This window comes from Ascidiella aspersa, chromosome 4, assembly GCF_963924565.1.
Source record: "Ascidiella aspersa chromosome 4, kaAscAspe10.2, whole genome shotgun sequence".
Classification (NCBI taxonomy): domain Eukaryota; kingdom Metazoa; phylum Chordata; class Ascidiacea; order Phlebobranchia; family Ascidiidae; genus Ascidiella; species Ascidiella aspersa.
The window spans coordinates 29562233-29587651 of NC_139450.1; the positions used below are offsets into that span (position 1 = coordinate 29562233).

General features: G+C 38.9%; 3 protein-coding genes across 7 annotated transcripts; 2 read left to right on the plus strand and 1 right to left on the minus strand.

Moving 5' to 3' along the window:
- The first annotated feature begins 678 nt into the window (after positions 1-678).
- Positions 679-3422, plus strand: LOC146157385 (uncharacterized). The gene has a single exon (XM_083387560.1). It carries the CDS (start codon positions 850-852, stop codon positions 2071-2073), a length of 1224 nt encoding a protein of 407 aa, XP_083243686.1. The 5' UTR covers positions 679-849; the 3' UTR covers positions 2074-3422.
- Positions 3423-8508: 5086 nt separating this feature from the next.
- LOC146157386 (uncharacterized) lies at positions 8509-12996 on the minus strand. Of its 2 annotated transcripts, none has more exons than XM_083387641.1 (4): positions 12179-12250; positions 11485-11713; positions 10506-10643; positions 8509-9717 (listed from the first exon to the last, which is right to left on the minus strand). In XM_083387641.1, exons 2-4 carry the CDS (start codon positions 11698-11700, stop codon positions 9376-9378), a joined length of 696 nt encoding a protein of 231 aa, XP_083243767.1. In that variant the 5' UTR covers positions 11701-11713; positions 12179-12250; the 3' UTR covers positions 8509-9375. The 2 variants fall into 2 exon arrangements, with proteins under 2 accessions (XP_083243767.1, XP_083243766.1); XM_083387640.1 differs by lacking the exon at positions 12179-12250 and adding an exon at positions 12863-12996 and having other exon boundaries at positions 8512-9717.
- Positions 12997-13758: 762 nt separating this feature from the next.
- Positions 13759-22406, plus strand: LOC146157387 (uncharacterized). Of its 4 annotated transcripts, none has more exons than XM_083387603.1 (6): positions 13759-13891; positions 15333-15565; positions 15970-16116; positions 17636-17835; positions 19686-19838; positions 20459-22406. In XM_083387603.1, exons 1-6 carry the CDS (start codon positions 13839-13841, stop codon positions 20837-20839), a joined length of 1167 nt encoding a protein of 388 aa, XP_083243729.1. In that variant the 5' UTR covers positions 13759-13838; the 3' UTR covers positions 20840-22406. The 4 variants fall into 4 exon arrangements, with proteins under 4 accessions (XP_083243729.1, XP_083243730.1, XP_083243731.1 ...); XM_083387604.1 differs by having other exon boundaries at positions 19689-19838; XM_083387605.1 differs by having other exon boundaries at positions 13890-13972.
- Positions 22407-25419: the final 3013 nt, after the last annotated feature.

The window sequence follows — 25419 nt, forward strand, 5'->3', positions numbered from 1 at the left end:
TTTTAGCAGCTCGTCAGTGTCATTACACTGTCTAAGCGTAAAGCGTATGGTACTGCAATGCGCTAACAAGGATAGCCAACCCAGACACCTGCTAGCTTAGCAGCTTTAGTTTTCAAAGAGAAGTGCTGTTAGACTAGATAACTGTCAGCTAGCAGGCGTTGCTGTTGTAGAGAAACGACGCATGTCTGTTTGTGCACGCTGTTTACTCAAAATGCAAAATCTATTATATTTTGACAAGCAATTAAACATAGGAATGCTTTAAACTCATCAAATTTTGGTAGAGCTTACTAAAATCATAAAATACTAGTATTTATATTTGTTTAGTGTTTTGTTTAAGAACTATATAATTATTTACTTGAGCTTTGCTAGAAAATACAAAATGCCACTATTTGCTTTACAAAGGTTGTCACAGTTATTTGCTTTACAAAAGGTTGTCACAGAAAGTAAAAAATTAAAATCAAAACCTAAAGGTTTAACACTACTGTACAATATATATGAATAGCTAATTTTATTTTACAACCGTGTCCACTTTATTAGAGTATAGACCTCTTTATTAACAATCTTACTAGGCTGTTGAGAAATTAAAATTTAATTGTACACAGGTATATATTACAATATGTATAGTATACTATTTATGATAAAATCAATTAATTCCTATTGTTACTAATTGTAGGATAAGGAACTGTGGTCAGTTAGTAAAACTGGCATTAAAACAATTTTATGTTTGGGTTATCTGTATAGCTGTTGATAGAACAGGTTTTCTCTCCATTTGCGATATAACCAGCTATTTGCACAAATGATTATCACTTGGATAAAAATTTCCTAAAATGCACTGTGACAATTTTCAAAATGAAGATTAGTATTTGCTGCTTGACCTGTTTGATTGGTGACGACAACGAAAAAGATCCTGAAGAGAGTCACCTAATAAGCAATGAACAAGAAAGCGATAAAAGAAAATCGGAATCTCAAGAAGGTCCAGCTCAAAGTGCAACCAAGTCTGAAGTCCCTGTTAAGAATGATCCTAGTTTGGAAGCGCAGAATTCTGAAAAACTTCGACGCACTGTTGGTGTATCACGGCGTTACAATGTCAAACCGCAAGGATACAAATTTTCACTAGGGGAAAGCATAGAAGAAACAAGCTTGCTAGTGAAAATTGCAATTAAAATCATACCAAGAAGTGGCATGGCAAAAATATACGCAATCGATGCATTCAATGTTTTTTATACAGTTGTAGACAAATCGTCTTTGAATGATAGCGTGGAAGACTGCCCAGTTGTTCAACTAAGGACTAAGATTATCCCTTCTGATATCAGGGGTCACAGTAAAAAGTATGAAGTAAGTGAGAGCATAACTGGTGCGCTAAAATTCAGCACTGAATGTCTGCACACCATTTCCCTGCAGGATTTTCAAACGAGTTCAGTTCGTTTGCGCCTGTACCATGTGAATAAGCACCAGAAAGACAGCTTGCTCGGAGAATATTTACTCGATAATTCCAAGCTTGAACTGGACTACTCTGGAAGCACATCTAATGTTTCCCTTGTTATGCACAGCCCTTCGGAAAAAGATGTGAAGCCTCCAATGATGTCGAATGTAAGACGTTCAATCAGCAGCAGTTCAAGTGGGTCACAGTCGGTAACCAGGGGTGATTTTAAGAGCACAATTCGAAGGGCTGACACCAAACCTACTTCTCGCGGCGCGTTGCCAAAATTTCAGGAATCCAGTGGAAACGATGACGACGGTGAAGCAGCGACCGGCAGTGGGGGCAACGACTTTCACAAAAGGGTGAAAAAAAAGAAAAAGAGCTTTCTGCAAACTATTCGCAAGCCAAATGCGGAAAAGGAACTTTCACAAGAAAGCACAGAAGAGCCGGGCACACCCCAAAAAGTGGACAAGGATACTGCTTTAGAGTGGCTGAGGAAGGGAGGCATTGAACGCTCGGAAAAGGTCAGCGAACTGCATCAGGCCACTGAGGAAATGGAACAAACTGCCGGGAATTTTAGTGCTGTGAGTGTACGCCTTCGCGAGAAATATGAAAAAAAGAACAAGAAGAAACGCTCGCTGGAATCCAATTAGGTATTTATGGTTTATACGTACGGTGTGTACCGCTGCAATATATGTGTAGTTTTTAAATTGACTGCTTTGTTGTAAAGATATGTGCAATGTATGCTACGTTAAAAGCATTTAACAGTTATTAAACACATGCTTTGTTTTTGTGGTAGCGTATCAAGAATTAACACTAAGTTTATTTCTTTTATGTAATTCTATATCAGCATTTTTCAAATAGGTCTCTAAATGAAATTCTCTTTATTAACTCGTATGTTGTTTTTGTTTATATAATGAATTCAAAGTATTAAAATGCCACAGCATGAGAAAGACATTTCATGAAAATGTACATAAGTAAGTTATGTCTATACACAGGAAAGCAATCGTTTTCCATATTTTACTTCATCAGTATGTATATTTATAAATGTGTTGACAAATGCCACAAAGAGATGTAACATTTACACACACACACACACACACATATATATATACATATATATATGTGTGTATATACATATATTATATGTATTAGATTGGAATATTTCCTATGTTGTAATCTTATTTAGGTTGTGTATTTTTTTTCTATTTTTATTAAGTGTAGTTTCTTATGCCAGTTAATGTTATTATTAGGATTGCGAAGATGTAATTTCAAGAAAATGTTTTTATACTAACAAGTTTTTTGGATAAATCTTGTATCTTGGCATTCTTATTTAACTTCACTACAGTCCACAAATAACCTATGTAGTTATTTGCTCGATGTGTTTGTTATTTGTGAGGTTGCTAAAGTTTCATAATTCATAGAGCAGTTTTGTTATTATTTGTTCAGTTTTTGACTCATTTCCTGGATAGATGAGTTTTTGCTTAATTGCATTTTGATATTTTATTTGCAGTTTTGCTTACAAACAGGAAGCCCTAATGTTGACTTCTTTTGGCAATATACATTACACTTTTTTAATATTTTGATTAATATATACAATAGTGCACAGGGAGTACTTTTTGTGCTATTTAACTATTTGTAACCATAGAAAAACAATTATTTTCATGAAGAGTTGCCTGGGGTCCTACAATGCGAACATATATAAATAATGATTTTTAAAACTTGAATATCTGAAATTCACTATTTTGTACCTTCGTTTTAAACTATTTTAATCACAATTCAATGTGTTTCAACTGCTTTAAACAAGATGTGTCCAGAAATTGAGGTGTTTTTTTTATGTAAAGTTCCCTTTTTCAATGGTGTACTATCAGGCGATCACACTTTTTTGCAGTTGTTGTTCGTATTTAAGTGATGTGCAATGTTGCGCTGTCTTGACTCGCCTATTTCCATTAAGGACGGATTTAAAAAAAACCTCCAGTGTTTGCTTTGTTGACAATACAGAAACGCGCAAAGGATGCTACTCGTTTGTGAAATGTGCCATTTTGCTTTTAAAACAGATATCGGGTGTATTTAATGGCTTTCACGATCAAAGCCTCAGTCAAATAGATATCTGTGACTGTGCGACTCATTTAGCATCTTTTCCATGTTGTATGGTTTAAAAGGTTATCATAAATTTTTGGACCTGAAGTATATGCTGTTAAGAGACTTTAAGGTTGCCAATTATTTTTTATTGGTCATTGTCAATCAAATCATTTCCATTAACCACGACAGTCAACAAGGATGTAGTGATAAAAAACAGAGGCCCGTCCTTATTGTTAGAAGTCACAGCCAACGTTTTTTCGGAAACCGCAAGTTTGAATACCTACCAAAAAATGTGTACCTAAAAATGAACCAGCAATCAAACGATGCACAGTGACTTACCAGAATAATAACCCTGAAAAGTATATCTTGTTATAAAAAGCCGATTTTGTCACTTATGCGACTGGCCACCAACGCATTCGAAACGTCAGGCTTTCCAATCAGTTCCCGCTTCGGTTTAATTGCGCGACTTGCAGCGGGAGGTTCGCAGCAGCGACGGCGAAATAAATAATTCCGCGCGCTTCAAGCAATTATTACGCGCCGGTCGCGCCTGCACTGGCGTCGCCATATGCGTGAATAATTGCCGCCGACGTATGCGTTGAAAAATCGATTTTTGCCGGCTGCCGCCGCAAAAGCGTGTTTGAAAGTCGAGCGCCAAGTGTCAATTGCAAGTTGTTTTTATTTTGTATCCTTTTGACGAGCCTGTGCCCCCAGTAAATCTTCGCGCCTTTCTGTAATCATTAAAATGCACATCTTAAGCCTTGTATAATATGCATTTTGACTGTTGTCGCACCAATAGGCTGATTTATCATTTCCCGGTACGTTTTACTGTTGACGATGTACATATTCATTTTCTTTCACAGATTAACAATATTCAGTAATATAACTGTGAAGATGCGTTCTTCCAATTTAATATTTTAAGGATTTTTTTAGTCCATAGTTTTAATACACAGTTTCGTACTACCAGTCATCTCGACGTTTTGTCAATCGGGTGCGCTGGATAATTCGTTTTACCTTTCATCGGCACATTTTTAGCTTCTCGACATTTTTATTTTGCCACCCAGATATTTTGTGACGAGAAGTCACTAAATTTTACCGCACCGTCTCTCGTTAAAATATATTCGTCTTCAGGGCAACACAGTACGAAAGGTTTCGTTATATAAGTGTTAAAATAAAACACGCTTGTTTGTCAAAATTTAAGATGAAACCATTTTTTTATTTGTAATTTTATTCGAGTTTCGATATTAAAAACAATGCTAGATCGAAATCCTGTCGGATTTAGAAAGAAAAAGTTGCTAAATGTTCATGATAAATGTTATAATGTCAAAGTGTCTTTTGTTACTTTTTAAGCCATACTAATTTGCTTGTTAACAAAAGTGCGTGATAAGGCGATGTATTGTTTAAGCAAGCGTAAATTTGCTATTTTGTATACCTACAAATCAATCAAAATGAATATTTTAAAACTATAAATGCGCGAATGCTCTGCTGGTCAAACTTAAATTAAATTCGCCTTTCCGTTTAACTGCAATCAAAGTAGATGAAAACGTATTTTGAACAAAACTGTCTATAAAGAAGAAGGCTCTGGTAAAATTCAAGCAAGTCCAAATTAAAGATTTGGTTTATGTTCCTTTGGAATAAAACGCTTATTTTACCGGAATCGTGTAAACTAAGGATTATGTAAGTTTTGGAACATAATGGTTGGAGGTAGTAAGACTTGGTAAGAATATTAAAGCCCACAGTAGTAGATATCACTTTGAACGTTTCGAAATTTGTAGACTATGAGAGTGATTCGAAACGTTCAAAATGATACCTACTACTGTATGGGCTTTGATATTTTTATTACGGATTATGTAATTCTTTTTAAATAAGGCCCAGCAGCAACTTGCTAAAAAAATGGGTTGCATTGCCATTTAGGCGGCGGATGCTTTTCCATATGGCGCGAACAATTCGCAAAACTCGCTCTTCGCGGAACACACAACACTACACAAGCGCCGACAGAGCGCATAGACTTCCCGCAGTTCAGCCCGTCTTACGTCAAAAAACAATGGCGAGACTCCAGCCTCGGCTGCGTGACAACTTAGCAGAGCGTCAGGCCAGCAACGGTTTTCACGCAGGACCGTCTTTTATTCGGCGGCAGGAAAGACAGAAGATGAGTGGCGCTTGTGTCGAGCTTCGGCCGACTAAAAATGGCCCGCTACGACTAAGAGGCTCCTGATTAGCAGGAAATGATTGCGCGCCCAAGACAATGCGTTGCGCCGCCGTCGCTTCAACCCTTTCGAGTCGACCTGTCCATCAATATGAAGCTTCCACTGTATAAGTTAAGTGTTTTCTACCGGCAAGCGTTCGGCCGTTCAATCAGCTTCCAACTATATTCCATTACGACCGAACAGCACTCTAAGGAACTGAATTTATTTTTTACAAAGTTTTAAGTAAACTTTCATTTAGTTTGGCATTAATCATTGGTTCTCTATGTGTGGTACTCGCCTCCGCATTGCAGAGTGAGCACTGAGCATGCAACGATTAAAATAGGTTGGAAACGTCACCCGTAAGGTTTAAATTTGCGCTTGAATGTTTTTTATAGCAAAAAATGTTTTTGTTAAAGTTTGGTTCAACCCGTATACTAAAATCCGCTACATTATTGGTGCTAGTAATACATTTTTTAATCACAATGAAGCTTTGGCAAAGAAGCAAACACAGCCCGAGGTTCTGCAAAAGCAGCTTGATATAAAGTAAAAAAAAATTGGCCATAAAAATGAGGCTTGCTTATAGTTTTTCATTGTTTTAGCAAAGTCTTGCTCAACTTTTGCTGGTCGGGGTTTTCTATCCCAATGCAAATGCATTGATTGATCAGTGTTGCGACCCTTGTGTGTATTGAGCCGCTGTAGAGGTTATGAAGCTGCTTGTCTAGTCGAACCCAAACCATCCTTCATGTTAAACACGAAACTACAGGAACAGGAAGACGACAAGGCCTTAATTACGTGACGATTTAAACACTTTTGCTTAGTTTTTTTCTCGTTGTAGAAGTGTAAAGCTGTCCGTTGAAATGCCGTTTTCAAACATGTTTAGCAAGTGAGTTAAATCGCAAACCAAATAGGCGTTTAACTCTTACGTCGTTGCTCCTTAGGTGTATCCCTCCTATCCCTCCCATAAGCACAAAGAACAATTTTGACTAGTTAGAAAAACACTGCAAACCAACAAGCCAAGCATTTATTAGAAATCATTTCAGAACTTTAGTTATTGGTAATCAAGGTATTAATAAAAGCGTTTAGAGTTTCTTACAAACCATGGTCACCAAACCAACAACCTGGTTTGGTGTGTATAGCAAGACTCATTATACGTTACTTGTTCATTGCGATGTTGCATTATTCTTCGCAGAGGTGACAACCAATCTACGTGGGTGGGTCGTGTGTTTTTACACGTGGGCGTTGCGGTGACATTCCATTTTTCGAAATCATAGGTATTATAAAAAAACGAAATAGAGTGATGTGATTGATTCCGCACTCGGTGTCAAAAGGTCTGCTTGGTATGTGTAAGAATCCAGTAAAGACATCCTAAAATACCAAGGCCACAAAGTGTCTAACATTACAAAGCAAAGCTACGACAAAAATATCAATTGTAAAAGTGTGCCTTTTTTTGTACACATCTTTTGAAGCACGACGCCGTATTAGGTCTCTTCTAGTTTTATCTATTGGTACGCATGGCATCGGCTTTTGGCTTAATCGTCCCACGTTATTTTCAGCTACATGTTGAAGGCGTGGGCGTTTCGGTGATGTAAATGTGCCCGTCTTCGTTATTATTAGCGACATCCGCGCTGTTACTCAACTGAGGGATTGGCTAAACAGAAATTACCTGAATCTTATTGCTTAAGACGAACACCCAATAAATCTGCATTTGGTTGGGAATTTGCTGTTTCAAGAAGTAATGTTTGGCAGCCTAAATAAGAGATCGTATGTGTTTGTATAGTATTTCAATACGATACAGTTTAAAAAAAAACTTTCATTAAAAAGACTTTAAGGGTTATTGTGACAGAGCCTAAACAAAAATCTAAAAATAAATTCGTACCATGACAGATAATAATAATAATAATTTTACGTGGCGTTAAGGAGCAAAAACCTAGTAAGATTTCCATTTTCACACTACACCCAAAGTGTGAAGCTTAATGTCTCTTTCACAGCGTTGTCAACAGCACGCATCCATACCCACACAAAAATGTACAAGGCCGATTTGCTTAGGTGCTACAATAACAGACGACCCCTTTATTCAAGTATGGCTCCAGACTATAAAGTGTGTATGGGTAATACTTTGACTACCGGACAAAGATCATATGGGTAGGCCTACAAAGATTGTAAAAAATAATCGTTTGGTTCTTTGCTTAGTGGTCACGAAAGCATGCGTATTGCACAGTTTTTTTTTAGGTAGATCTGTTTTTCGGCTGTGGTGACCATAATACAGTACTGTCATTTACAATAATGTTTGCATCGAATGCTGCAGAACCAACTTTCTGCCTTTTCGCTCCAAGGCTCGACTCAATGCCACGCTCTGCGATTAACTGTCACGTTAAAAGCATCAGCGCGCGCACGTTTTTGCCTTGTCGCCAGCAATTAGCGACGAAACGGCGCGCGCATTAAATTTTAATGCGCCGCGTAGCACTCGGCGCTTCCAAATGAGGCCGAATCTCTTCAACACTCTATTGGCCTTTATTTTTCACCCAACAATCAAATCGGAAACTAGGTGTTAAGAAAGCCGTCAATGACTATTTAAAGCTACGATGCGCAATACCGAGCGAAAGTTATAAAAAAGACCAGCGTTAAAGTCGGTAAGGAAAGCCCGGTGGCTTCCCGCGCGGCAGCGCTAACTGGACCTATTGATTGCCTCTTGCCGCCGCCTCTGATGATAATGATGATGTCCCTGCAGCGTTCACTTGTTTTCTCCGCTTTGTGTGCCTGATCGATCGTCGTCGCCTTTACATGAGGATTTTCGTTGTCGCAGGGCGCCAAAAATCGTCGCTATACTGAATTGCGCCAATAAAATTGAAGCAGGCATTGCAGTTTGAAGAGTGCAACATTTATTTTTCTAGATTTAAGGCGAACAATCTTTTCTCTTGTTTTAAGTATGTACAAGGCGTTTCACAACACAACAACTATTTCAAATTTTATAATTGGATGTTTTTATTTGCCGTTTGCGTTAGGCTATATGATCTTAACAATTTATATTTTATAGCGAGGCTTATGCAAATTACCAAAAGGGTAACCCAGTAAAAATAGCGCTATAAACAATGCCGACTTCTAACAACGATACTAAGCGCTAAAGGAAAACAAAAACAATTCTACACGATATTTGAGTTTTAAACGTGTCAATCACTTGCCAGTCTAACCATAAACGTCTAATAAAAGAAGCGCATCGATTTCCAAAGCGTTAATTGCACATTCTTCCTTGACCAGAACAAATGCAAACAGCCTTTCTGCACGTTGCACGCCACGTATAATATGTTTGAATGCGCACTCATGTGTTATGAGCAGTGGTTCTCAAACTAGTGGTTACTCACCGACTAGTGCTTTATGCTGTCTACCACTTGATTTCAGAACTAAATTTGACGATACTTATATTTATATTCAGTAATGCAAAAAAAATGCGTTGGTTATGGGCGATTTACCGTTGAAAAGAGTCGCGAAAGCTTCTGTAATACGCAAAAGCTCCACAATTAAAGCAGTCCACCTACTATCTTGCATGGCCACACGTACAGCAAAAAGCACCAAACTTTGAGAACCGCTGCTTTTGGGACGGCGCTTATCGAGGCGACCAAAATCGCTGTCTATACATTTTTTTCCAAAGAAGAGCAAGCGAAAAAAACGGGGATATGTATAAGAAGGCCGTTTTCAGACCACGATGTCGTTCTTGGTTGGCGCGAAAAAGGTGATGGTCGGGTAAAGGCGCTGCTGCGTCTCAAGCGTCTTGCGCAAAACACTCTGGACAACCTTCCGCCTGAAATACCGCCTCGAATGCCGGTCGGTGAGGGCGTCGTACTCCGGAACAATGGGCGCCTGCTTGTTGCGCAGCCGCTCGGTCTTAATGTTGTCGAGGACGAAGCTGCGCTCCTGCTGGTCGAGCTTGGCCGCAGGCGGTGTGGGGATACTACGACGTCTGGCGGACATGCGATGCAGGCCGCGTTTCTCCGGCGGCACGCGCGGCGTGCTTTGAGTAGGCAAACGCGGCGCGCTCTGCGAAAAATGGTTTGCTTGGATTGAAAAGGGAGCACTCTGTGTAACACGTTTGCTGCGTTGTAATAATAACAAACGAATACACAGATCAGCCTCAAGTGGTATCTAATTCAGGGTTTGGCAAACGTTTCGCCACCCGCGAATGTCACCGGCAGTTTTTCTCCTATATTTTTCTGTTTTTAATTCACTATGAACAATATACATATTACTTTCTAAAGAACATTTTTTAAATATGTCCACGATAAAAAGATGTCACCAAACAACGCATTTTTATCATTTTACAATTTTTTATTTGACTATAAACAATGTACATATTACTTTCCGCAGAACATTTAAAAATATTGTGGATGAAGATATCAATTGGGACCAAATAACGCATTATTAATCATTTTACTAACAAGGTAAAATCATACCCAATTTAAATTTACCCATTTTTATTACAACTTTATTGATGTTTTTTTTATATATCTCCGTCAAACTATTCGCGTTCATATTGGATTCGATTGGTCTTATAAGATTTTAAGCATAAACTTAAAGAAGTTGATTTTTTTAATGGTTTTATTTCTAAAAAAATTACTTTGTGGTGAGCGTTAAAACAATCCTCAGTACTTTAAAATAAAAGTATTCTAAATCATGTAGGGCCTAAATACAAAATAAGCGTTCTATGTTAAGTGAAACTTTTAACAGTTCACAGCGACGCTTAACACTGTTTTTCCATCGCCGTACAATTTTAACTGCCCTCGTAACACTATTAAAGTATAGCGCCAAATTTAGGCACTGTTACCCACCTGTGCGGACATGGTCCTGGTCACCACTTCCCTGACCATGGGTGACCTGAAGTAACCCGCCGAGTGTCGGTCCATTATCGCGTTGTAGGGTCGAATGATAGACGCACGACGCGGCCTGGTGTAAGGACTGTTGTAGTACTGCAAGACATATTTATTAGTTGTGGTTGTACCGTCAGCATATTGCAACCACTCTTAGATTGGTTTACATTAGACGTGTGTGGCTGAAAAAAACGCTCTTGGTTTTGGAAGGTTGAAATATTAGAACTTTGACGCTTTCGGCTAGAAGCGTGGAAATTTGCCGTTGCGCTGTCCACGCTTTATGTGCAAACTGGACGCACTATAGCGTTTTGCGCCAGACGCTAACGCCAGAAATAAGAAATAAGCTATGCTGCCAGGCATAACATATAACCGAGTGTTGCTAATACAGCAGTATAACTTAATCAATCGACGTTTCGACGTCCTATAACGTCAGAAAGCTAACGCTATAACGCTAACGCCAGAAGCAAAACGCGCCTAGAGTGAACCAACCTATAGAATTATACATGTTTATACCAAAATAATCATGTTCGAATGATACATTTTTATTATGAAGAGCACGTAACATTTCTACCAATTTGTGCATAAATTCAAGTTAAACTTATTATTTGGGTAAGCTTAAGGTTGAGTTAAAATGTTTTTTTCAAATAAACTGATAATAAGACCAATAAAACTGACTAATGAGGCAAATCTAAATAATATTGAATTTTACTTAGGATTCAGTTAAGCATCATAATTATCTAGACTTAAAATTGAGTTGAAAAACTCCAAAAGAGGTTAAACATTAAAATATTCGTTCAAAGTTTGATTCTGATAAATTAAATTTAGTGGAACCAACTAAACTAAGTTGAACTTGAGTTAAATAAGTTGAACTTGAGTTAAATCGAGATTGAGTTGTGCGTCAAATTAATTTCAAGTCCGTACTTCGGACATTGACACTAACCACATCGGACTTTATGGCGTCGACCACGTATTCCCTTTCCCGGTGCCGCTGGACAGTGATGGGGGGCAGGGGGTGCAGATCGGGGATGCTGTCCCTGACTTTAAGGGGTGAGTAGCACGTCAGATGGGGGTGGGAACTGCGAGACGACGAACGACCCCCGCTATAAGCAGGGATCGTGGCAACCCGCGAGTTGTACACCTTTTCCACCTCGTTCATCGTGCTGCTGACTCTAAACAACAGAAAAAAAATTGTGTCACTTGGTCTTACAAGGAGTTTTATTCAAGCAAGGCATAACTGAAAAATTTAGCTTACGACGAGGTTCGAACTTTATAGCTTGATCATAATTCAGTTGACAAAGAGTTAAGTATAGTGCTGAAACTTCATTATTCTGCCGGCTATGAACAGTTTCGCAAGGCGTAAATTCGGGTAAATGCATTTGCGGTTTGAGTCGACTTTTTTTTCATGTGACTGAATAATTGCAGGTTAGTTTTTAATTTTTTAAATCGTGGTTAGGCAGTGGCGTTCATGGAACGTATGAAATTTCGCCACAATTAAATCAACATTAGATATTAAATCAACATCAGCTGGCTCTGAATGGCAGAAAACAAATATGTCAGTGGGTATCACGGATTTTTGATTCAAGCAAAACATAACTGAAAAATCTAACCTATATGACGAGGTTCGAACGTTATACCTTGATCACAATTGAGTTGACAAAGAGTTAAGTATAGTGCTGGAACTTCATTATTTTAAAGGTTTTTATCAATTCTGTAGATTTGAGTGAACTTTATTATTTCTTGTGGCTAAAAATATTTACGGGCCCCGTTGGTTTGCATTTGTCGCCTATCAGTTCGCTGCCACTTTTTTTTAAATCGTGCTTAGGGAGTGACGTTCATAAAACTTCTGGAGTGTCGCCACAATTAAATCAACATCAGATAAATGAATGATCTTAAGACTGTTATGAAAACAGTCTAAAACATAAAATTATTTCTTAAAATAAACGGTCTTAAGATCATCTGATACGAAAGCAAGAATGTTTCTTTTACATTTTAGATCCTCACTTCCTAAAGTGTTTCAGATAAAATAATATTGCTTTTGCTCCGTTTGGCGTCAAAGAGACAGAAAAGCGACTGCACACAGTGCACTAAAATTAGTACCTCTGTAGATACTTTCTAATTGCTCTCTTACATAATCTTGTAGTTATGATGTATATCGTGAGGCCGTAAAATATATCCTTCGCTGCGCTTTAACAAGAAGTCTATACACACACAAGAAGGGTCAGACTATGATGCGGGACCTAAAGTTTAATCGACCTCATTAACTTACTACCACATTGGCTAACCACCCTATATATCAAGCTAAAAAAACGTCTACTCACTTCTCGACCAAACCTTAGCGTTGTCCGAAACTTCAAAGTGATCCGCGTTGCGCCAAAACAGCTCCTCTCGCCGCCTAAGCAACAACAAGACGAAAATTTGCAGCCTGGTCTGGGAACGGGTCCGGTTCAACAGCGTAGGCCCCAGCGAAGTCGAGCGCGTTTTTATTCAAGTCGACCGCTGACAAGCTTTGGAAACATGTCGCCGCCTCGCCGACATTGTTGGCAAAACGCGCGGCGCCATTGTCTTCCAGGAATCGGTAACAATGCAAGCGCCAGCGGCTAATTGTTTGGGGCCGCGTTTCGCGTGACACGGACCAGGTAAGGGGATAGTTTGACAAGGCGAGGGTACACCTTCATAAGCGGTCAAAGGATCAGAACAACTCCTCTTAGCCCTTTAAACGCCATTTGTTTTGTATGTGTTGTGTTTTTTAACTCTTAAATCCCGGGCGAAACGCGTTGACGCACTTTACAAGAGGATGGCGCAGGTTTGTCACAACATAAAGCGTCATACAGCTGCCGGTTTAATTACTGCGACGACGCAGGCGATTCCGTCACTGTGGAAAGCTCATAATGACCCGTCGCGCTCCGTTGCAAAGACGCAATGCTGTGCTAATGACACGAAATCGGCCCTGCCCCCAAATCGCGCCCTACGGACCCCCGCCCGCCGAAAACAAAACAGGGCAACGAAGACAACAAATCGCCTTTCAAAGCGCCCGCGTTTATGAGATCGACGGCGGTTGATTTTATCCAATTATGACGGGAGGATGAATGGCGCGTATAGTGTTCGGCACGTTGCGCCTTTCACCAAATCGACGGGGATTCCGTGTTAAGAGGGCGACCTTGCCTCCGGTAAACTCGTCAAGCAAAAGGTCGCGGCGACTGCGAGACTGTGTGAAGCGTTCTGCTTCGTGTTGTGTTTAATCGAGAACACGGTTTCGACAGAGGCATTTAGGTGCAAGGAAAAAACAACGGAAATATGGTGAAATTGCTCTTCACGCCGTTCGGCGAATATGGCTACGTGATGACTGGGTAATGGTATATGCTGTATAGGCTTTATGTTGGTAGGCTATACTGACTATATTTAGATTCAGGATATATCTGGATACACAGGTAAAGGCGATGAGCTGCCAGTAACAGATATAAATAACAAATAGGTACTTTTTATTTGTTTTCCATTTACAGGGCGTTTTATTTCGTGTAATTTATTTTCAGTTTGTTTTCTGAACGTGTCTAATTAGGACTATAAAAGCTAAGGTATTTAGTTTTCGTAAGAACAACAATGTAACCTTTTATGGGGTTGGAAATTCTGTACGACGCATAGCTACGACTTTATTAGTTTAAAGTTTCTTCCCCACCGAAATTAAAGCTGTTGTTTTTTCGTGGTATTGAGTTGAATTATCCATGTCCAAAATAATAGGAAGGACCTTTTGATAAGTTCAACAATAAAAATGTTGTTTCAACTAAAATGAAAGTGTTTTGATAACACACTTTGAATAAAGCGGGAGAAATTCTCTAGTTTATTAAATCGTACATTAAATAAAACTATATAGAAAATTTATATCATGCAAGCATTGTGTCATGGGTCTTAACCCTTTGGGTAATAACCCCCAAAGAAGTACTTGTTTTCGGTGTATGTACAGTTATTCGGTATAATGTTAATGTGACATGTTATCTTCGACCACTAAAAATTGTATTCATCCAGTGGGTTTAAAAACATTTATTAATCCAGTGGTTTTATTCTGTATTTTATATGAACGCAAACAATACGATCTCTCATGTTAGCCCTGGGGTGGGCAATTATTGACAACCGGTCGCATTAGAAACAGAAAATGTCTTGACGGGCCGAGTCAGAAAACGGAATCTCGAATACACATGATACAACCTGTGATTCCTTTAAAAATAATCTTTAAATATCCTTGGTGAAAGCTGGTAAGAGTATGAGCAGGTTAGGAGGGTTTACAAGAGTAATGTATTCAAACTGGACGTAGAGACATCTAAGTTAAAATAGTCAAAAAGTATTCAAAATGGACTGGTGTCTAGTTGTCAAAGAGGCGGCGGGTCGAGGGCCGTAGATTGGCGACCCCTGCTTTAAATATACAAACATTTTGCCGCGTATAAAACGGTGAAACGCAACAGCAACCAACAGCTTTACCTAAGAAAGCCAATTATTACGTAACAATGGTCGGGAAACTACTAAAGTTTGCAGTACGAAAGTTGCCATTTAAGGTTAAAAGTTACCTACGTCCTACAGTGCTGTTTGTTACTATTTTTATGTGAACTTTTTATAAAATTTTGATATAAGTACTTTCATGTAACGCCCCCTTATGTGCGTTCAGCGGCCCCCAAATCATGAAAAGACTCAAAACGCCCCCTTGGAACTCGCCAACGCCCACAAGGGGGCGGTACCGCCCACGTTGGGAACCTCTGATTTAAACAGTCCGAAGTGCACGCGCGCCACTTTGCTTTTCAGGGCCAACACTGTAGCGAATCCAGTTCAGCTTCACGCCAGTCACGGGCGCCCTCCACACCAACCTAACCCAAAGCAACATCAGCAAACGTACAGGAGACACGTGGGTGCCACAGCGTACGACGCCAGGTACCTGAAGACCACCGACCTGGCCGTAGGGTCCCAGGTAATAAGGATGCGTGACCCGGAGTCGTACATGAAGAGGGGACTCCTCCACAAGGGACAGGAGCCCATGGGTAAGATCTACAGAGCTCGAGTGCGTTTTGGTGAGCAATGGGTTCGTCGTACGTTGTTGGTTTGGGTAGAAGTTATTTTATCATGCCAAAAGTCGATGTTTAGCAAAAAGTATTAATGTCCTCAAATATCATATAATTTTTCTAATGTATAATTATAATTTTTCTATTATATGATTTTTCATTGAAACTTTATTTGGTAATATAATGACAAAGGTGCAAACCATTAATCAGTTAAGATACCCACACCAATGCACAAGGCCTTAAAAATCCCCACATAGCTCGTTGTGTATTGCGTCCCAGTTTGGTCCTGCGCTAAATTGGCAAATTAGAGTTTCATCGTGTTTTAATGCGCAGTTGGTCTTTTTCGGCAGCGAGCATTGATTTTATTCTGAATTTTACTGAAGAACCGCTGCCGTTCCAATTACCCCCAAACCTCCGATCAGCAAGTGACCGAGAGTTACCCCGGCAGTCACGTGCAGCAAGCGAACAGGCCTCCAGGCAAAGGTTACCTTCAGTTGTCCACAACAGCAAAGTTTTGCAGAAGTGGAGAGGTAAGCTTACGTGTTGTAGAGCTTTTGTGTTGTAATTTATTTAGAGTTGGGTGTGAAATTAATTTACTACTGTATTGATTGGAAGAGCTTTAACTTTTTGTTTGCAAAAGCTATTCTAAAGGCTAAATCCCAACGATTTGCAATCAAGTTCAAAAAGTTTTGTTGTTTTATCATTTTAAGCTGAGTATTGCTTCTAGCAGTTCACGTAAGCTAGTTTTAGCAGGAGTTAATGTTGTGTAATTTTATATTGGTTTCCTTTGTTTAATTTTCTTCGCTTTGCTTTGCTTCACTGCACTTTACTTTTTGTATTATTTCGTTCCTTGCTGTTGCAGCTTTACGTTTTCACTTTTGATCACTCATTGTTTACTATTTTGTTTTGTCCCTGAAGGGACATGCAAACCGCTTTAGAGCACGAGGGCAGTCTTGTTGTAGTTGTAGTGTGAGACGGTCACTGTATTAAGAGTAAACGAGCTAGAGTTCGCGCTGTAGCTGCATTCGCTTAAGAAAGAGTTTAGCGTTCGCGTTCCTGAAGGGACATGCAAACCGCTTTAGAGCACAAGGGCAGTCTTGTTTTAGTTGTGGTGTGAGACGGTCACTGTTTCAAAACTAAACGAGCTAGAGTTCGCGCCATAGCTGCATTCGCTTAAGAAAGAGTTTAGCGTTCGCGTTCCTGAAGGGACATGCAAACCGCTTTAGAGCACAAGGGCAGTCTTGTTTTGGTTGTGGTGTGAGACGGTCACTGTTTCAAGACTAAACGAGCTATAGAGTTCGCGCTATAGCTACATTCGCTTAAGAAAGAGTTTAGCGTTTCGCGTTTCGCATTTTAAAGTCGTAGGATGTTACAGAAAGGAGGGAAAGAGATAAAGTGTTAAGATTGAATTAATTTTGATGAAATCTGGATTAACTTCTTTCTTGTTTTGAATGCTACATTTTGTACACATGTCATCCGATTAGACGACGAAAAGATGAAATGTCGCGTGTGGCGTGAAAAGTTCCACTTCCGCGTCGGCTTCGCATATAGTGTTGGAATGACTTAAGTCAATGACTTGACTTAAGCGCACTGAAGTCACTGTTTTCAAATGTCTTGACTTGACTTAAGTCGTTTTGCTAAAATGACTTGACTTGACTAAAGTATTTTCAACAAATGACTTGACTTGGACTTAAGTCATTGAGTCGAATGACTTGGGATGAAATTAAGTGTTTTCATTTAGAGTTTTTCTATACAACTAACCTATCTCAATCTTTGCACCTAAAACGTTTAGCGTACTATATGCCGGGTATTTGTTAGATTTTTGTTGAGTTATTGCTCATAATCGGACGAGTTTACCAATTTTAATAGTAGACGCCTAATTTGTAAATTAGGGGTTTGACTTGGAGTTGACTTGCTCTAATAATGACTTGACTTAGATTTAGGCAACTGATGACTTGGAGTTGTTATATCAAACTACTTGACTGGGACTTAAGTCATTTGAAAGCGACTTGGTTATAAAACTGCATGTTATTACTCTTTTGGGTCCAGAGACGCACGCCGGCACTTCAACGTTTCCTCAGCGAAAACCGGGCTTCGCGAAAAGATTCGCCGAGAGCCGTTCGAGTCTCGGAAGTTTGGCAAAAACACTCGGGAGCGGAGAAGTGCAGGGATCGGAGCTCAAAGAGCAGGAGGAGGGAAATGAAAGGAAAGAAGGAGCGGAGGACCCTAAGAAGATCGAGCTCCCTGAGGTAAATGATAAAAAGAACAATTTTTTTTAATTAATATATCAATTTTTAATTATGATTGAATTTTTTTCGTTCAAGCATAATTAACCTCCGTTTACGTGCGGATAATCTCTGAAACAGCAATATTCATGCTAAATAGAGATGTCTGATTATACCTGAGAGATGTAAAGTCATGATATCGGTACTTGCCCAACACTAGTGTTGTTTTGGTGCCCATTTGTCAACAGATTTATAAACAGTATTGGTTTAGCATTGAACGCACTTTTTTACCTAAAACTTAACCTCGGCAGTCGGGCGAGTGTATACCAATAAGCACTTGTCTAGACGATATCACACTCTGAATCACTAGCCTCAACAAACTACAAGTATAGATATACCTACTGTTACTAATCAGAAGGTAATGTTAACATTTATCTTTCAAGATCAAGGTGATTTCATGTATCGCACGTTCAGTGCAACATTCGAGCTCACTGAGGTAACTGATGTGTTATGTGTGTCCGGTGGGGCGGATAGGCTTCGAAATGCCAATATTCATACTGAATAGGGATTATATTGAACCAATGCCCGATGCAAAATTATGATATTACTACTGACCCGAAACTAAAGTGTTGTATCGGTGACAATTTGTTACCGGATTTATACACAACCTTGGTTTAGCATAGAACGCACTTTTTCTGCCTTAAAGGGCATTTTTACAAAATAGTATCTTAACAATCAAAGGTAAGGCAAATTGTGGCACAATAATCGTTAAAACATTACTTTTAGACGCTTTCATTTTAATAGTTTTGCCTTTGTCTTTAGAAAGCCGTTTTTGGTCCAGAGCAGACGGCTCACTTTTGCCCAAAATATATTTTTTGATTCTTTTTAATGCACGAGCGAGTTTTGTGTAACTACTCTAACAGTACAAGCATAAACAGATTTTTTACCGTGTTGTTAGCGGGGCCATTATAACATGTCTCACCCTGTTCCGTTTCAACGGGCGTGTAGTACGAATTACATTTTCCAAAAGCTCTGGAAACCCATTTTTTCTGTCCTGTTTTCGTTAACAGGGCTGAAGTAGAAATAGGTATAAAAACATGACTGAGACTGCCACCAAGCGATTTTTAATGTAAACTTATACTCAGGTCACTCCGAGCTAGCGGTTCATTGAGCACGTGGGTAAACATTTAAACGCATTTGAAAATATTAGACCGATTTGTTTCATGTCAAAAAATAGCGCGGTGTCAACACTCGCATCATTGTTCGACACGACGCTGTTGTCGTTTGACACATTTTAACACGAAAAGTATTTCCGATTTTAAAATCACCTGCCAAATATTTGCTCGACGGCTGTTAGGGAAATGGTAATGTTTGCGTTGTGTCTTGGTTCTCGTTTATAAAGTGTTTGTACAGACAGGTGAGCGTACAATCCGACACCTTAATAGTTCTGTGACCCCAGCGTTCGACCGTAAAGATGATTAACTCACTCTGCAAATATTTTGTTTAATAAAACCGAAACTCAGCCTATGGCGGTTTTATATAAACCTTTGAAAAGGAATTGGACAATAATTACCGGTTTGCAATTAATCAATTTGTAAAGTTTTCGAGTACGTTTTTACAATTTTGCGTCTTGTAATAAAGAGGGTAATCTGACGCATATTCAATGTTTTTCGAAAAGCTTGTATTTATATATATTTCATTTTTTCTTACAATTCTGCCGTTTCTCATTTATCTGCTCAATTAGGCCGTTTGCATTTACCATGGCATAGAAGCCATAGATTTATACCTGATTTTGCGGTCATGCTAAACGATGCTTGCACCTATATATAACAGTTCTTTGTCAATGCTTTACTGTCGCTTCTATTTTTTGCAAGCAGCTGCTTAAGCTGGAGCAAGATGAAATGCCCTTTTCAATCCTGGGAAGGCTAAAGAGCCAGCGACTGAACATGGCTTACACAGATATGCCGAAGAAGCACAAAGAGCACAGGCTTAAACTCATCATGGATAAGGTCGTTGCCGCACAGAAGGTAATTAACCAATTCGTGCAACTGGCTGGTATTGTAGCGCATAGAATTCTATTTCGAGCTCGAAACGTTTGAAAATGCCATAAATTAAATCTGCCCTCGCTTAATTTTTACAGAAAGAAAACCCTGTAATTCTAACTTTAAATGTAGGTTACTAAATATTTTTTCAAGTTGTTTTCTACGTAAGCGCAAACTATTTCAGCCAAAATTATAGGTAAGGTCACTAGGTGAACGGAAATCGAAATATGTTTACAAAAAAGCCAGGTAAATTTTTTTGCCAAGGCTATGTAACCCTTTAATGTTGTTTAAAATACTTGAGACTGCTTTCAAAAATGCATCTAAATAAATACGAGGATTGCTTTAAATTAAAACAACGAGGGGCGTGTCCATTTTATTTTCGCGCCATCCTTAATTAAAATATGTGCAAAAAATGCATTTACCTTGACCCATTTCGGTTAACTTTTAGGCCCATATAGAACCTATAACGTTATAAGCAATAATATGAAGATAGAGAACATATGCCACTTATTCCTTGAGGAAGGAACTATTTGAATAGTGGATTAAGGATATTACTGCGAAATAGTGGATTAAGAATATTACATCAAGCCACTACCCTAATTAAGATCAAGGAACAGATGCACCGCTTCGAGATGGACCGTCGTCGCAAGATCCTCCAGACCTCTGTTGCGTCACAGAGGAGCCAGCTGCGCCAACTGCGCAGTCGCCATAGGAACGAGTTCGAGTCGCGCATCAATTCTGTCTACGCGGAGGAGCCGGCTCCCACCTCCCTGGAGCTTCCTCGCGAGACGTACGGACTTCCGGAAGACGAGGAGGAGATTCCGACCTCTTCCCGCAGAAGAGGGAACGCTCTTCCTTCTCATCCAGGAAAGATCTCGCTCCAGTCGTTCCAGAAGGCCGACCACATCACCAGCAAGTTCAACAACGTGTGGAACGTGCTGAACAGTCCGCGCCGACCGCAGACCATCGACGCGGCGGCGGTATGACGTCACCACTACCGCCGTTTGGTGACGTCATGTAAACCTGGGATTCGGCTTGATTGGCGCGCTACAGCTCGCAAACGCTTTGATGTTGTTTTTTTATTTTAGGCAAGGTTTTTTTTAACTTTTTTTTACAAAGGACCTTCAAAGTTTGTTTTTACTTCGCGTGGATCAAGGTAGGCAACTAATTTTAGAGATGACGTCATAAATTAACGTCACAACACAAATAGAATACAAATCTGCCGTTTCCAGAACAAAATTGTAAAAGTAAAATGGAGTCTAAATATTCCTTTAGTGCAAAAACGTTTTATATTTAATAATTAAAAAAATGATTCCTTTTAAATATATTTTTTGAATTAGGCTTTAATGGGGCCCTCGATATAGGCAAATGTAAAGGTGCTTCAGCAGTTTGAATTCAAGCGACGATGTTTAAATTAAAATGTGTTGGTTAACAGCATACAGGGGTTTTTACTATAGCTTAACGTAAATTTGCCCATTACAGTATAGACTTTATGATGTCGGTTCCGTTATTGCTTCATCTATTATTAGTTAGTTGAAGGTTTTAATGTGTCTTCGGAATTTTTATTTGTACAGTTCGCTTGATTTTATTATTATATAGTCTCGACTATGACACTGAAAACACATTGAATTTTGAATTTTCCAATGTTCCGTTGCTTGTTTTAATAGGCAAGAGTTTTTTTCGAAACCTCGAATCTATAACAAGTCCAATTTTTAATTTTAACTTATCGCACAAAAAGTCAATTCGTGTTTCCAAATGTATTTTTTTTACTTTTAAGTAACTTGCTATAAATTTATTGGTACGATTTTTAGGATTGCTTTCCCTAGTTTGCTATAGATCACTTATTGAAAAGATGCAAATTCATCACTTCACAATAACAAAATTTTTGTTTGTTTATTTCCATATAGGAACTGGCTAAACGATAAAAAAACGACAAAAACAAATTAAAATTAAGCATGGCACAGCTACCCTTATTGCATAAGAGGGAGAGAACATGGAACAGTGTAATACGAAAAAGATCGATAGTAAACAAAAAAAATAAATTAGTAGCGCCGCTTTCTCACGATGGCGTCAATGCCGTTTCGTTAACCACAGTATACGAGGGTGGTTCCAAGTCGGTTATAACATCGTCCTTTAACTTTATTTCCATCATAATCTCGTCGTAGGTGGGCAAAGCGTCAAGAGCGTTGCCTTCGCCCAACATCACTTGGAAAGAGGCGATAGTCGGGTTTCGCTGGGGCATCTGTCGTTCGCTGACGGTCGAGACGTTTTGCTCGCGGTCCGCCGGATTAAGGGACTCAGTAGCCCGCGAATGTCGCCGCTTTATCGCCTTGTAAACGTAAGTGACGCCAATGCAAATGGCTGCCACCGCGCCGATAACGACGGCCCAGGCCACAATCTGGACCCACCAGACCGTTTCGCATTCTGTGACGTCGTTCGAGTCCACACACCAAAAGCTTCCGCCGCTAGACGACGCGCTTGAATGGGTTGATGTCTTTGGTTGAAAGTCGTCCTTATCGGCAAACAGCTGCAGTTGATCCATGCTTTGGCTGATCCCAGTTTATTATTTGTTAAAAATTTCAACTTCTGCGTTGTTTAAAAATGTTTGTCTCCCATCCAATTTATTCAAACTGTTAAAAAAGAAGACAATTCTTAGACACTGTCAAGGTTTATTGTTTCACCAGAAAAAATATAGGGCAAGCTTTGACTATATAAAGGACTGTCACGCTTTTTACGTAAACAACGTTCTATACTTGTTTCTCACGGCCTGGCACTTTTTTGTTTACTTCTTCTTCTACATAATGAACTTAAGTCTGCATTATAACACGTAGAGCCTCTGTAAAATCTTTCTAAAAATGGCCGATGCATAAAATAGAGAATTGATATATCATAAACCTATCTTACTCTAAGCACTACAACCCGCCCTAATTTATGTTTTATTTTCATGAAGCTTGATAAATTGATATAAGCTAATGTTAACGTTGGACGTTTAAAGATCTATTTTCAAAACACTTTACGATCGTTTACGAGTTATTTACAACCAGACAAATATTACGTTTTACGTGCAACAGTGGAATGTTTTGGTAAACGACCAACTTAACCAACTGTTGGCAACAATCCATTTCATATAGTAGAACGATTAGTTAACTTAACCAATGTACCGCAGACTTACATTATAAAGTTGTGGTGGCACCAAAGTGAACACCATTAAACATTTGGATTGATACAAAATGTATTCGATGGCTAATTAGTAGATTTGGTACACAAGCAGCGTTTTTGTGTCGGCCCCTAGTACGTAAGCACAACACTTGCTAATTGAGTACAAACGGTGATTGTATTGAAAAACTGCATTCACAAACACAAATTCATCAAACTAATACAAGTTGTCTCTCCCAAACCTAAACTGGCTAGACGGTGTATTGCCTCAAAGGTTAGACATATGTATATAAAATAAGTAACATTGTGTCTAAACTTAGCGTACATAACAATGCTTTGTAGCCTTAATCATATAACAGCTTTTGAGGTTTCCAGACTCCTGTAGTAACTATCTCAAACAAACAACTGAACATGCTGCAAGTCACGAATCTCTCGGTTGGCCAAAGTTCATGACACACCTTTTTATGTTAATTAATGACAAACAGCGCTGAACAGCCATCCGTTCTCTCATGTATAGTGCGGTTTAGTGCAATACTAGCCATACACTCCGGTTTAGTTCTAATAAAAAAAATTCTTTAGTTCTTAAACGCATTGCTATAGCAAACCAGGTGCGATTCTAGTTATTCACATGGTAAAATAAGCGTTAAATTTATGAAATCGGTTGGATCCCTTTGTGTAAAAGTCATACTTGGTATAACAGAAACTTTTTTTAATTATATTGTCAATAAAAATAGAATAACGTTCCACAAAAAGGATTCAGTTAAAACACCTAAACTCAACGCAAGTCAATCGCAAAATATCTCTAATTCAAAATAAGTTTTTGTCTGAATAATAAGTCATTTTTGTCTTCACAATAAGTCGTAAACTTATCTTTTACAAAAACCTAATTGCACCACAATCTACTTGATGATCTCAGGTGACAAAACCTGGTTGAATGACACAAGATACTTATATGTTAGTTTGACAAGTTAGCCTTATGACTCAAAAAATATAGGAACGTTACATTTGACACCTAACCGCAGACATAAACTGAAAGTACACGAATAATTCAACATGGCCGTTGTTGCCTAAGCCAATAGATATAGACTTAGCTCTTCGGGCTGCGTAGCTTCGTCTGACTTTACTTTTCGGGCGGAGTTTGATTTATATATGCAGAGGGTTCGTAACCAGTGTCGGTTTGTCGTTTGACGAGTATCGTAAAACTGGTGGCGCCATTTTTCTCCGTTCGTCCTTAGGGTCAACGTACCTTACAGAAAAACGCAGCAACAGAAATTATGTATGCAGGAATTGGTAAATTTAGGTTGTAGTGGACTATTTTGTAGCATTAAGTAAAGATTAGGTTGAAACTATTCAAAACATTAAAGTCGGAAAAAAATACTTGTGAATCTATTTTTTTTATTTGAGCATGAATTATACAAAAACAACGTTAATTTTTTGTGTACTTAATCGAAGTATCGTTATAGAACAAACACGAATAGCAATAATCATACATTCAAATCATGGCAAGGCCGAGAGAAAATCAAACCAAGTGTGTTACAACAACGTTCTAAATGTATTTCATGCAATCGTGCTTTGTGGTCAAAAAGTGAACGCGTGCCGCGGACACTCTTTTCTCCTTTTTGCCCACCTGCTTGCATAGCTATAATACCACATTCAATTAAAGCTAGACGGCGAGACAGTGAATGCTACGATAACAAGCCCCATGTCCATTAAGTTTTTATCACCTTGGATGTGAGGAGAAATTTCTCTGAACTTTCGCATATATCAACATTGTCGCCTGAACTATTCTAGGTGAATCGTATTAAACACAGGATTACAGTATGACAGAAACCTCAAAAACATAGGGGGTGCACTAAATTGCCACTGTGGACGTAAAATCTCTTTTTTCAGTTTAATTATCCCGATTTTCCCTTCGCGATCTTTGTGTACCCATAAGCAGGGACACAAATTTCTTTGATCTTTCGCATATATCACCATTGGCGCCTAAACTATTGTAGGCGAATCCTGATAAAAACAAAGTTTAAAGTACAGTATGACTACAAAAACCTCGAAAACATTTCAAAGAGGCTATATTAAATTGCTGACGTGGACGTAAAATCGCTTTTATCAGTTTAGTTATCCTGTTTTTCCCTTTCAGGGTCGTGCGTGCCAATAGGCAACAGACGAAAACTTTGTGCTACCACTTTTGTGGACTACTTTAATTACCGAAATGTCCACATTGTATAGCGTAAAATAAGGAGTAATAAAATGTTTCACTAAAAAGACTTGGTCATCATGATGTAGCGTATTTGATCGTATACTATATAGTATACAATATTTGATTTGAGCCTATCTTTCGCAAATTATAATCCATGGTGCGCACCTTATAACGTTGACTACTGCCTTTGTCAAGTTACATTTTGGAAAGTTG

Coding starts and splice junctions, on each gene's coding strand:
- LOC146157387 (XM_083387603.1), top strand. CDS start 13,839: ATGGTGAAATTGCTCTTCACGCCGTTCGGCGAATATGGCTACGTGATG. Junction 16,117..17,635: donor AGTTTTGCAGAAGTGGAGAG/GTAAGCTTACGT, acceptor TTTTGGGTCCAG/AGACGCACGCCGGCACTTCA. Junction 17,836..19,685: donor AGAAGATCGAGCTCCCTGAG/GTAAATGATAAA, acceptor ATTTTTTGCAAG/CAGCTGCTTAAGCTGGAGCA.
- LOC146157386 (XM_083387641.1), bottom strand. CDS start 11,700: ATGAACGAGGTGGAAAAGGTGTACAACTCGCGGGTTGCCACGATCCCT. Junction 10,644..11,484: donor ACGCCATAAAGTCCGATGTG/GTTAGTGTCAAT, acceptor TATGTCTTGCAG/TACTACAACAGTCCTTACAC. Junction 9,718..10,505: donor CCAGGACCATGTCCGCACAG/GTGGGTAACAGT, acceptor CATTTTTCGCAG/AGCGCGCCGCGTTTGCCTAC.
- LOC146157385 (XM_083387560.1), top strand. CDS start 850: ATGAAGATTAGTATTTGCTGCTTGACCTGTTTGATTGGTGACGACAAC.